The sequence below is a fragment of the Macaca nemestrina genome, chromosome 20 (genome assembly GCF_043159975.1).
Source record: "Macaca nemestrina isolate mMacNem1 chromosome 20, mMacNem.hap1, whole genome shotgun sequence".
Taxonomy (NCBI): Eukaryota; Metazoa; Chordata; class Mammalia; order Primates; family Cercopithecidae; genus Macaca; species Macaca nemestrina.
The window spans coordinates 66,877,392-66,890,536 of NC_092144.1; the positions used below are offsets into that span (position 1 = coordinate 66,877,392).

At 53.8% G+C, this 13,145-nt stretch overlaps 1 protein-coding gene across 1 annotated transcript; it reads right to left on the reverse strand.

Annotated features, from left to right (window-relative positions):
• Positions 1-793: 793 nt before the first annotated feature.
• Positions 794-12,608, reverse strand: LOC105488118 (zinc finger protein 835). Its single transcript, XM_011751891.3, has 2 exons — positions 12,272-12,608; positions 794-4,839 (listed from the first exon to the last, which is right to left on the reverse strand). Exon 2 carries the CDS (start codon positions 4,792-4,794, stop codon positions 3,229-3,231), a length of 1,566 nt encoding a protein of 521 aa, XP_011750193.2. The 5' UTR covers positions 4,795-4,839; positions 12,272-12,608; the 3' UTR covers positions 794-3,228.
• Positions 12,609-13,145: the final 537 nt, after the last annotated feature.

Sequence of the window (13,145 nt, forward strand, 5' to 3'; positions counted from 1 at the left end):
AATGCCAGGACGGGTCAAAAGGTATAATGACTCCCTTCTTTCTTCTGCCAGGTCCCTCACTGCTTCCTTGGTGGGGCTGAGAGTTAAGGGAGCTGGCAGGTAGGGAGCCAGATGTGTCTATACCTGTGTGTGTCCTGTGTGTCTCTGCACTAGGGTCTCTGAGTGCCCCCCCGAACAAGTTACACATATTAAAGACTATCTGGGTTTGTTATTTTCAAGGCTTGAAACATAATTTTCAGATAAATTACATCACTTTTTCAAATTTTGTTTATGGGGGCAAGGAAATTTGATTGTGGATTAGACACTGGATGATACAAAAATTGTTAATTTTGTTATGTGTGATAATGGTATTGTGGTTGTATAGCAAGATACTTTTTCTTGGAGATGTAAGCTAAAGTATTTAGTAATGAAGGGAGATCACATCTGTAATTTACTTTTAAATAGACCAGGAAAATATATTTTCATGACCTATTTTAAAAGTAAATATATACTATAAAATCTGGTAAATGTTTTATTAAAATGTTTTAGGTATTGTATTTTTATTAAATTTATTTTAAGGATTGAATCTGGGTGGGTATATATGTATGGGTATTACTTGTACTTTATACTTTTCTGTGTAATTGAAAAATCTCATAAGAAACCTTAGGATGTTCTTTTTTATGCAGAGGGAGGCTTATGTTGTCCTGTGACCCAGGAAGATTTGTTGTAAGAAAAGCATTCTTATAGCTGAAAAATATTTTTGTCAGGGATTTTTTTTTTTTTCCTGGAGCCAAACAAGTCACAGTGGGAAGACTGAAACAATCGTAAGTGATTCTATTTCATAAGAAATCTTATGCCCAAACTTCGTTAAAGGAATAGCATCTACCCATTTGTTTACTAATACAAAGTATATTGGTAAACATCGTTAAAAAGAGCTAGGTAGAAAAATCTGCATATCATATGCTACCATTTGTGAAGAAAGCTGTACTATATATCTTTCCAGAATATTCTATGCATATAAATATTCACATATATGCTTACATATAGTAAGTGGTTGCTTCTAGTGAGGGGGGACTTGGTAGCTGGGAGACACAGGAATAAGAACGGTATTTTTTTTTTTTTTTTTTTTTTTTTGAGACGGAGTCTCGCTGTGTTGCCCAGGTTGGAGTGCAGTGGCCGGATCTCAGCTCACTGCAAGCTCCGCCTCCCGGGTTCACGCCATTCTCCTGCCTCAGCCTCCCGAGTAGTTGGGACTACAGGCGCCCACCACCACGCCCGGCTAGTTTTTTGTATTTTTTAGTAGAGACGGGGTTTCACCGTGTTAGCCAGGATGGTCTCGATCTCCTGACCTCGTGATCCGCCCGTCTCGGCCTCCCAAAGTGCTGGGATTACAGGCTTGAGCCACCGCGCCCGGCCCGGTATTTTTTTTTTTAACTTTATAAATTGTGGACTACACGAATGTATTACCCCATAAAATAATCTTCCAATGATTATAGTCATGTGAAGTTATGAGATTATAACTTTCATTTCACCACTGTAGTAGGTGGATTATGTTCCTAACTCCTACTTTTCACCTTTCCCTGTGACCACACACTTGGGAAGGCTCTTCCTGTGCTGCTTCTAGGCTTGGCTAGGAGGCTTGCTTTGGCCTGTGGGACTAGATGCAAATGTGACAATATCAGAGGCTTGAAAGCGTGCCTGTGTGTCCACTCCCTCTCAGACTCCTGCCACCTCCCTGAGAACACACCCAGGTGAGATGTGAGTCAGGAGAAGATCAAATAGGCCCAGCTGAGCCCTCCTGGTCCAGGTCCAGATCAAGCCTGGTCCAGACCAACAGAACCAGCAGCTGACCTGTAGATGCATGAGAAATAGTCAATGGAGAAATGAGGGCTGGATGATTTGTTACACAGCAAGTGCTGACTGATACAAGCATTAAAGTCAGGTCTTTGAGGTAGGGGGAAAAATGCTGGAGATGGGTAGGTGTTTCCTCATACCGAAAAAAAGACTAGGCCCACTCTAAAAATCTTTTGTAGAGGAGAGGCACTCCCTTCTTCTAGAATAACTTCCAGTTCTAGATTTCTCCTGCTCATTTTCTCTAAGCACTGTTTCTATCTTAGTGAATCCAGATTTCTTCTTTAGACTCTGCTCCTTTAGTAAATATGCCAAGTTGGCCACAGGAACCAAACCTTTTATTCGCTTTAACTGAATTAAATTTACTGAGCAAGTGCTTACTCAATAATAAAATCCACAATGAAAAGGCCAGCTGGCCAGGCACGGTGGCTCAGGCCTGCACTTTGGGAGGCCAAGGCGGGCGGATCGCCTGAGGTTAGGAGTTCGAGACCAGCCTGGCCAACACGGTGAAACCCTGCCTCTACTAAAAGTACAAAAATTAGGTCGGGTGTATTGGCTCACACCTGTAATCCCAGCACTTTGGGAGGCCGAAGCGGGTGGATAACGAGGTCAAGAGATCGAGACCATCCTAGCCAACATGGTGAAACCCTGCCTCTACTAAAATATAAAAAATTAGTCCAGGTGTGGTGGCGCATGCCTGTAGTCCCAGCTACTTGGGAGGCTGAGGCAGGGGAATCCTTGAACCCGGGAGGCGGAGGTTGCAGTGAGCCGAGATTGCGTCACTGCCCTCCAGCCTGGGTGACAGAGCGAGACTCCGCCTCAAAACAAACAAACAAACAAAATTCGCCAGGCGCCTGTAATTTCAACTCCTCGGGAGACTGAGGCAGGAGAATCGCTTGAACCCGGGAGGCGGAGGTGGCAGTGAGCCGAGATCACACCACTGCACTCTAGCCTGAGTGACAGAGCGAGACGGTCTCGGGAAAAAAAAAAAAAAAAAAGAAGGAAGGAAGGAAGGGAGGGAGGGAGGGAAGGAAGGAAAGAAAGAAGAAAGGGCCAGCCATAGGTGTTTCTGCAGGTCTACTTGCTTGTGCCCCATTTATAATTTTGCACCAGGGAGACCCCAGGGGAGTCTGGCAGATACAGACTGAGGTATCTGGGACTGAGGTACAGTCCCAGCCCTGTGTCTTCCCCACTGTGTGCCCTCAGGCAAGTGAACAAGCTTCTCTGAGCCTCGGTTTCCTCACAGGAAGCATTGGGGATAACACAGTATCTCCCCCACAGCATTGTGAGGTAGGAAAGGAGGCATGCAGTAGTGCAGCGCCTAGTGTACACGGCCCCAGTTAACCTCAGCTCTTAATCCGCTTCTGGTCCACGCGGATTTCTGCTAGGGCACCCCTGTTAACAGGCTTCTCCCTGTGAGAGCCCAGGTGTTGAGTCAGGCGTAGGAGCTAGGCAAAGGCGTCCCGCACTGTCGGCATGCGTCCTCTGGTGTCGGATGAGAGCGGAGGAGAAGCTGAAGGCCTTCCCGCAGCCGCTGCACTCGTAGGGCTTCTCCCCGGTGTGCACGATGTGGTGCTGGATCAGGTAGGAGCGGTTGCTGAAGGCCTTGCCGCACTCGGGGCAGGCGTAGGGCCGCTCGCCCGTGTGCGTGCGCTGGTGCAGGGTGAGCGAGGAGCCCTGGCTGAAGGCCTTGCCGCACTCGCTGCACTTGTAGGGCCGCTCCCCGGTGTGGATCTTCTGGTGCTCGATGAGCGAGGACACGTGGCTGAAGGCGGCCCCGCACTGCAGGCACCTGTAGGGCCGCTCACCGGTGTGCACGAGGCGGTGCTGGAGGAGGTGGGAGCGGTTGCTGAAGCTCTTGCCGCAGTCGTGGCAGGGGTAGGGCCGCTCTCCGGTGTGCGTGCGCTGGTGCTGCGTCAGGTGCGACACCTGGGTGAAGGCCTTGGCGCACTGGCCGCACGCGTAGGGCTTCTCGCCCGTGTGGATGCGCCGGTGCTCGGCCAGAGAGGCGCTCTGGCTGAAGAGCGCGCCGCAGTCCTGGCACGTGTAGGGCTTCTCGCCCGTGTGCACGCGCCGGTGCTGGGTCAGGTGCGCGATCTGCGTGAAGGCCTTGGCGCACTGGCCGCAGCGGTAGGGCTTCTCTTCCGTGTGGATGCGCTGGTGGCGGATGAGCGCCGAGGAGAAGCGGAAGGTCTTGGCGCACGCGGCGCACTCGTAGGGCTTCTCGCCGGTGTGGATGCGCTGGTGCTCGATCAGGGAGGAGCGGTTGCGGAACGCCTTGGCGCACTGGGCGCAAGCGTAGGGCCGCTCGCCCGTGTGCACGCGCCGGTGCTGGGTCAGGTGCGTGACGCGCGTGAACGCCTTGCCGCAGTCGGCGCAGCGGTGCGGCTTCTCGCCCGTGTGCGTGCGCCAGTGGGACGCCAGGTACGAGCCCTGGCTGAAGGCCTTGCCACACTCGTGGCACGCGTAGGGCTTCTCGCCCGTGTGCGTGCGCTGGTGCAGGGTCAGGTGCACGCTCTGGCTGAAGGCCTTGCCGCACTCGGGGCACGCGAACGGCTTCTCCCCGGTGTGGATTCGCTGGTGCAGGATGAACGCCGAACAGTAGCTGAAGGCCTTCCCGCAGTCCCCGCATTTCCACGGCTTCTTGGGGCCGCCACCTCTCTCCCGCTGGCGGCTGTCAGGATGCCTCTGCTTCGGGCTCTTCCCGGGCGCACTGCAGCTCTGGGGCCTGCTGTCATCGGGGACACTGGCTTGGGTAGCAGCAGGGTTCGATATGGTTCTTGGGATTCGGCTGAATTCATCGCGTTCCCGGATGTCGTCCCCGGCAGGGTCTCCCTTGCAGGCCACGGCCTCTGGCGCTGGACAGCTTTCCCGGTTTTCCTGCAGGTCCTCAAGCCGGCCCTCGCGTTTCCAGTTTCCTTCCAACTCTGCGCCCTGGAGGGCGACGCCCAAGAGTCCCTCCATCCTCGATCCCTGGGCTGCTGTCAATCTCACATCTCTTCTCTGGGTCTGAAAGGCAAAAGATAGGAAAAAAAAAAAAAAATTAAACATTGTCACTTGTCCTGAGCTGGAAAAATGGCTAACAGCTGAACTGGGAAGGACTTAGCATGGGGTCCCTGGACCTCTGTGCCAATGACATTTTGAGTCCAATAATTCGGTGTGGTAGGACCCATCCTGTGGGTTGTGAGATGTTGAGCAGCGTCCCTGGTCTCTCCACACTGGATGCCAGGGACACTACCCCTCAATCCCCGAGTTGTAACAACGGACGTGGTGGCTCATGCCTGTAATCCCAGCACTTTGGGAGGCCAAGGCAGGTGGTTGCTTGAACCCAGGAGTTTGAGACCAGCAAACTGTCTCAGACTGTCTGCTGCCTGGGCAACACAGCAAGATCTCATCTCTACAAATGAAAAAAAAAATTAGCCAGGCATGGTGTTGTGCACCTGTGGTCCCAGCTACTCAGGAGGCTGAGGCAAGAGGATCACCTGAGCTTAGGGGGTTGGGGCTGCAGTGAGTGGTGATCACACGGCTGCCCTCTAGCCTGGGTGACAGTGTGAGACCCTGTCTGAATTTTTTTTTAAAGTCTCCAGACACTGCCAGGTGTCCCCTCCCCTGGGGACAAAATTGCCCCCAGTTAGGAATCACTGATTTAATGGAACTAAAAACAAATTTAAAACATCCCTGAAATTAAAAGAAAAAAAAGCATGAATCTGTCAGCTCTTAAAATACGGCCTTGTAATCTGGTGCTGTGTACTGAATTGTATCCCCTCAAAATTTATACATGGAAGCCCTAACTCCCAAGGTGATGCTTTTTGGAGATGGTGCCTTTGGGAGGTGATTAGGTTTAGAAGGGGTCATGAGGGTGGGGCCCCCACAATGGGACTAATTTTTTTTTTTTTTTTTGACATGGAGTCTTGCTCTGTTGCCCAGACTGGAGTGCAGTGGCGCAGTCTTGGCTCACTGCAACCTCTGCCTCCAGGGTTCAAGCAATTCTTCTGCCTCAGCCTCCAGAGTAGCTGGGACTACAGGTGCATGCCACCATGCCTGACTAATTTTTGAATTTTTAGTAGAGACGGAGTTTCACCATATTGGCCAGGCTGGTCTCAAACTCCTGACCTCGTGTTCCACCTGCCTTGACCTCCCAAAGTGCTGGGATTACAGGTGTGAGCCACTGCGCTTGGCAGGGACTAATGCTTTGTTAAGAAGAGGAAGCGACACCAGAGCTCGCTGTCAGGTGAACACATGGCAAGAAGGCAGCCAGCCGTCTGCAAGCCAGGAAGTGAGCCCTCAGCGTGGCCCGACCATGCTGGCACCCTGATCTCGGACTCCCGTCCTCTAGCACTGTGAAGAAATAAGTGTTTCTTGCTTCAGCCACCTAATCTGTGATGTGTTTGTTTGTTTGTAAGCCAGAGCTAAGATACCTGGAAAGACAGTTTTCTTTTCTGGGGAAAAAATCAGTTGAAACTTTAATTCCCAGTGTGACAGTGTTTGATGTGGGGCCTTTGGAGGATGAATAGGTCATGAGGGCACCCTTCTTAATAGGATTAGTGTCCTTATAAGAGGAGACTCCAGGGGGCTCACTTACTCTCTGCTCTCTCTGCCTTCTCTGCATGTGAGGACACAGGGAGAAGGCGGCCGTCTGTAAACCAGGAAGAGAGCCCTCACCACACAGAATCAGCCAACAGCAATCCCGGATTTCACATTATGGGGGACACTATTCAACTCACTATGCCCCCCTTCTACAGGGCTCTGGCAGTGAAGGAGCTGCCCAGGGTCTCCCAGGCTCAGAGGTTCAAGCTGGCCCCTGGGCCCAGGGTCCTCATTAGAGATGGTGACCTCAAGCTGTGGTAGGTTACCCTGTCTGTGCTTTCCACATTCTCAGAGGAAAACAGGGATCTGTTTTTATATAAGCCCAGGAAATCACTGTGCTTTTTAGAAAGCCATAACAGAAGCCATACATTTAGTTACTTCTAGTGGGGCTGTGATGCTGAAGGATTTATACCAATTGCCTGGTGTACACTGGACCTGCACACTGGACAAAAACTCACCACTGACTTCTGATACTTTAGTTCTAACAGAATGGGAAGACAGACGGACAAATGACCTCCTGTTACTGAGAGAGGGAAGGAGGCAGCTGCCTGTGGATCCACTGTGCTGGGGCTAGCCCCAGAGGAGGGGGCTCACACTGCTGCGGGGGGGGGGCATTTCCAGGCTGTGTGGCTGCAGGTAAATGGCTACCTGCTCTGAGGTTCTGCCTGGTTTTCTCTCTCTAAACAGGGCTCCAGCCTCCCCTTCTCCTGAGGGCCATGGTGGGGCTCTCAGGAAGCTTGGTCTCATGTTAAGTGTGGGCTCAGCCCCTCACACACAGGCATTCCCTGAACTAACTCGTAGGCTGTGTGCATACAGCAGACAGTGCTGGGCCTTGAGCTCTGCCCTCTGGGATGGGGGGCTGAGTGGAGGCCTCTCTGGCTCATCCTAGGGGAGAAGATTTACTCCCGCAAACACCAGAAAGACCCTGTTGGTTTGGATCCAGAGGGTCCAATGCCCCCCAACCCCTGCATTACATCGCTCTGTCTACAGACCCCCATCAACGCCTCCATGCTGCTCCCTGCTGTGCCCAAAGTCGTATTCACGGCCTCTGAGCTCTCCTCGAGTCCCCATCCCAGCAGAGATAGGACGACAGGGTGTGTGTGGAAAACAGAAACACACACCAGGGACAGGAAACCTGGGAAGGATGCATGGAGCGTGGGTCATACGTCCAGGCTCTCAATCTCAGAGGGATCCAGGCAACGTGATGTCCCTCTCCTCTCAATGGGCACATGGGGCAGATGCATGACCTGCAGCGGTGGGAGGTATAGGAATACCCTGTGATTTCCCTTCTCTCACCACTCAGGACAGGACTCTTCACCACTGGTCACCCACACGTGTGGGAATTTCTCTCCAGCAACAACCACTCCAGCAGAAGCCAGCTGGGCATCCCACAACTAACCTCCATTCCAACACTGTCAACCCAATATTGGTGCAGACCCCACAAGCTGAGGCTCGGTCCCACAAGCCTGCCCCATCTCAGATGGCCGTCACGAGCAGTAGGTTGTCACCTGCACTTCTGACCTATAAATCCAACGGCTGCTTCCTTGGGCTCAGTTAATTGGCTGGAGTGACTCACGGAACTCAGAGAAGCACTTACATTTACTGGTTTAATACAAAGGATCATTTAAAGGATACAGATGAAGAGCTACATAGGGCAAGGAATGGGGGAAGGGGCGTGGAGCTTCCATGGCCTCCCGGGGGGCACCCTCCAGGAACCTCCACGTGTTCAGCTGTCTGGAAGCTCCCCAAACCCTGTCCTCTTGGGTTTTTATGGCAGCTTCCTTATGTAAGCAGGATTGATTGACTCATTGGCCATAGGTGATCAGCTCAACCCTCAGGCCCTCTCCCCTCCACAGAGGTAGGCGTTGGGGTGGGGCTGAAGTCCCAACCCTCAGATCAAGTGGTTGGTTCCCCTGGCAACCACCCCCATCCTGAGGCTGTCCAGGAGCCCACCGAGAGTCACCTCTTTAGAAAAAAAGGTCAAAAGACCCTCCTAGGATATTCCAAGGGATTTGGAAGCTCTGTGTCAGAAACTGGGATCAAAGACCAAATATTGGAACGAAAGCTCCTCCTAGCTCCACAATCTACAAGAGTTTCAGGAGATCTATGCTAGGGACCTGGGGCGGAGACCAAAGATAGATTCCTTGTTATATCACAGTGTCACAGAGGGCGAGTCCTGCAGCCTTGACACTTTGTCCCCGATTTCCACTCTGAATTCAGCACGGCTCCACCCTGGCCTGAAACCTCAGCGTTGCCTGGGGGCCTGTGACACACACAGAGCTCAGGCCCTCCCCGGGCCCGATTCGAATCTGCTTGGGAACAAGAGCCCGGCCATTCGCGGGCACAGGAATGTCTGCAAGGCACGGACACAGGGTTAACCGCCAGCGTGCGGGCGCAGGGCTCTGCAGCACCGCCAGTTTCTCCCAGGGAGAGGTTCTGGACGCGGCCACCCCAGGGCCCACACCCAGGCCGCCTGGCCTCACCGTCCTTCCTCTCATTTGTCCTCCTGCTGATAACCCCGAATGGCTCCCTCAATAGCCAGCCTTCTCCCTGAGCCCTTGTCCTCATCCTCAGCGACGCCTTCCCTGTACTGCGCTCATGCTGCTGCAGCCACAGCCACGGCCTCCTCCAGGCACACTCCTGCTGCTGCTGGGCAGGCTATGTTTGAAGCTTGTCCTCCCCACTTCCTGTGTGAGATCCTAACCCTTTGTGGTGGTGCTGGCAGGTGGGGCCTCTGGGAGGTGATGATGACATGAGGCTGGAGCCCTCAGGCATTGGATTCCTGCCCTTACAAAAGAAGACCTGGAAGGCTCCCTTGCCCCTTCCTCCAAATGAAGACACAAGAGGGCCCGGTCTGTGAACCAGGAAGCAGCCCTCACCAGACACCAAACCTGCCGGCACCTTGACCTTGGACTTCCAGCCACAGAACTGTGCAGAAATAAACGCTGTTTCTTTCTTTTTCTTCTTCTTTTTTTTTTTGAGACAGAGTTTTGCTCTTGGTGCCCAGGCTGGAGTGCAATGGCACGATGTTGGCTCACTGCAACCTTCGCCTTCCGGATTCAAGTGATTCTCCTGCCTCAGCCTCCTGCGTAGCTGGGATTACAGGTGTGTGCCACCATGTCTGGCTAATTTTTTTGTATTTAGTAGAGATGGGGTTTCACCATATGAGTCAGGCTGGTCTCGAACTCCTGTCCTCAGACGATCCACCCGCCTTGGCCTCCCATAGTGCTGGGATTACAGGTTTGTGCCACTGTGCCCGGCCAATAAGTGCTGTTTCTAAGCCACCAGAGTATGGCATTCTGTCACACCCCAAAATAGGGCTTTTGTTCTTTTTGTTTTTTTGAGACAGGGTCTTTCTTGCTGTGTTGCCCAGGCTGGAGTGCAGTATTGTGATCGTAGCTCGCTGTAGCCTGGGAATCCTGGGCTCAAGTGATCCTCTCACCTCAGCCTGCCACAGGGCCTAGATCACAGGCAGGCACCACCAACCACATCTGGTCAAGACAGGGCTTTTGCTTGGGCTATTCTTTCTGCCCGACATGTTCTTCCCGCAGCGTGTGCCTCAGCAAGAGGACAAGAGGAGGCCCTGAGGCAGGGAGTGATGATGTTCAGGGTGGAGAACACAGCAAGTGCAAAGGTCCCGGGGCAGGATGGTGACAAGGGTGGTAGAGGAAAGGTAAAGGTGGTGTGGGGTTGGACACAGCAACTGAGGTGCAAGGCAGGGAAGACAAGGTAGAGTGGGGTGGGGGTCAGCTCACACAGGAAGTCATGTGTGCTGGTAAGAACTCAGCTGGTGGGGACCAGGCTGGGTCGGCTCAGGCACCACGTCCACCAGCATCCCCAGAGTGTGCAGGGGTACCCACCTCGTGTGTGAGGGGAGGGCAAGTGGGTTCACAGCGGGGTTGGGTAAACCTGGGGCATTGTGCACACACACACGGGAGCCCAAGGGGAGACACAGGCTTGCTCCGGGGCAGAAGAAGAAAGTTGTCTACTCCCAGCACTTCTGACACGTGGGCTTTCTACACGCCAACAACCAAGTCCCCAATCTGCTCTGGCTGGGAGGCACAGGCAGCCACCAGCCATAAAGCTACCTCACCCCCTCCTTGGGTTTGGTGATTTGCTCACACAGCTCATCGAACTCAGGGACATGCTTTATTTACTCTTACTGGTTTCCAATAAAGGACACAACTCAGGAATAGCCAGATGGAAGACACACAGGGTAGGGTATGGGGAGGAGCTCAGAGCACTGTGCCCTCTCTGGGTGCTCGACAACCCCAGAGCTCGGCAAACCCTAAGTTTAGGGCGGTTATGTGGGTTCCATGATACAGGTGTGACTGACATAAGTGTGATGACACTGGCCATCGGTGATGAGCTCAACTTCCAGCCCTCTCCCCTCCCAGGAGGTAGGGGCTGGCTGAAGGCTGGAATGCTCATCAGGGCTACCTCCCCTGGCAACCAGTCCATCCTAGGGGCCTACCAGGAGTCCTCCATTAGCATAAATGTACTTAGGGGTCTACCAGGAGTCCTCCATTAGCATAAATGTGCTTAGGGGTCTACCAGGAGTCCTTCATTAGCATAAATGTACTTAGGGGTCTACCAGGAGTCCTCCATTAGCATAAACACAGGTGTGATTGAAAGGGGCTCATTAAGAGCTGCAAAAGACACTCCTTTTACCCCTGTCACTCAGGAAATTCCAAGGGTTTTAGGGGCTCTGGTACCAGGAGCTGGGGATAAAGAGTAAACATATATTTCTTATTATATTACAAGATCACAGGTAGACACATGCATGATGTCACACTCTGAGACACACAGGGTCATACACAATCATACCTGCCCAGACACACACAGACATGCAGAGACACCCACACCCATATCCAGGGACACACAGTCGCCCTCCCAACCCCCATGCAAGGAGGCAGGTGGGAAGCCCTCACCTGCAGCCACACTCACACATGCACACAGGGTCCTGGGCACACGCAGCTACACACACACGCAGCTACACACACACCCAGCCCCACACATAGCATCCCTGTGTGAAGAGGTGCACAGAGAGGGACAAGGTCACACACACCACCTGCCCCACACAGGCAGGCCATCACCAGGACACACCCACAGGGGATGGCTGGACACGTGTGCAGTCACACTGGACAGAGCTCCAGCATGGCCAAAGCCCACGTGTGCAGCGTCTCCATCGTGTGTGTGTGGATGCACACACTTCAGACAGCATGGCACTCTACAGGCTCACACGCCCAGGTCACCCATCGTTGTGCTGGCAGGCTGAGCCAGCCCACACAGTGGCACACCCAGACATGCACACATGGGGTCACACACCTCACATCCAGGAGAACTTTCAGACTTGCCCAAAGTCAGTCACACGTGTATGTGAAATGCTGCGAGTCGCAGACACCGCTTCACATGAACGAGCACATGACACACCGATAAAGTGTCACATGCCTTTACATGCAGTCACACACCTGCCTGGGCTGGCACCGCCGAGTGAGCAGGTGCAGACGCAGTGACACTTGGGGACGGGCTCACAGGCAGGCACACACCTGCACGGCCTGGCACCGCCGAGTGAGCAGGTACAGACACAGTGACGGGCTGGCACCGCCGAGTAAGCAGGTACAGACACAGTGACGAGCTGGCACCGAGTGAGCAGGTGCAGACGCAGTGACACTCAGGGACGAGCTCACAGGTAGTCACACGCCTGCACAGGCTAGCACTGCCCAGTAAGCCTGTGCAGACACAGTGATGGGCTGGCACCGAGTGAGCAGGTGCAGACACAATGACACACAGGGACGGGCTCACACGCGGTCACACGCCTGCACGAACACGCGCGCACACGCGCACTACCCACCGTTACTTTCGCCTCCCGGGATCGCCTCCGAACGCGCTGGCCGGCCCCCTCCCAGCCTGGTGGAGTCGGCTCCGCTTCTACTCAGTCTCGGGTCCTCCTGGGCCAACACAGACCCTGGGGCCTCCTTCCTTAGAGGAGCGAAGGTCAAGACTTCTACCGCTGCGGAGTGGCCAGCGCTCCAGGCCCGGGTGGACTGCGCCTGCGCATCAGGCCTGCCCGGCTCTTAGGAACTACAACTCCCAGGAGGCACTGCGCGCTCGCAGTTACCGCGACTAAGGCTTGCAGAGCCTCGGTCATCGAAACTACAACTCCCAGAAGGCTAAGCGTCGGCACGCGCCGGCACGGGCCTCTGGGGGTCCCGAGGAGGGCCGGGCGGCTGCCCCGAGCCCCGCCCAGCACTGACTCAGGGGTGGGACTTTTTTCTTGCTCAGGGGATGAGGCCGAGCCCACAGGCTTAGAAAGAAGGCACCTGAGTCCGGGCGCCTGTCATCCCAGCACTTTGGGAGGCCGAGGCGGGTGGATCACCTGAGGTCAGGCGTTTGAGACCAGCCTGGCCAACATGGCGAAACCCCCGTCTCTACTAAAAATACAAAAATCAGCCGGGCATGGTGGCACGCCCCTGTAGTCCCAGCTACTGGGAAGGCTGAGGCAGGAGAATCGCTTTAACCCGGGAGGCGGGGGTTGCAGTGACCTGAGATCACACCACTGCGCTCCAGCCTGGGTGACAGAGCGAGACTTCGTATCAAAAAAAAAAAAAAAAGAAGAAGAAGAAAGTAAGAAGCTGAGATTCAGACAGGCTAAGTCCCTACTGCAGGCTGCACAATCTAAAAAGTTTGCAACCCACACTTTTGTTTTGGTCTGAGGTAGCTGATGT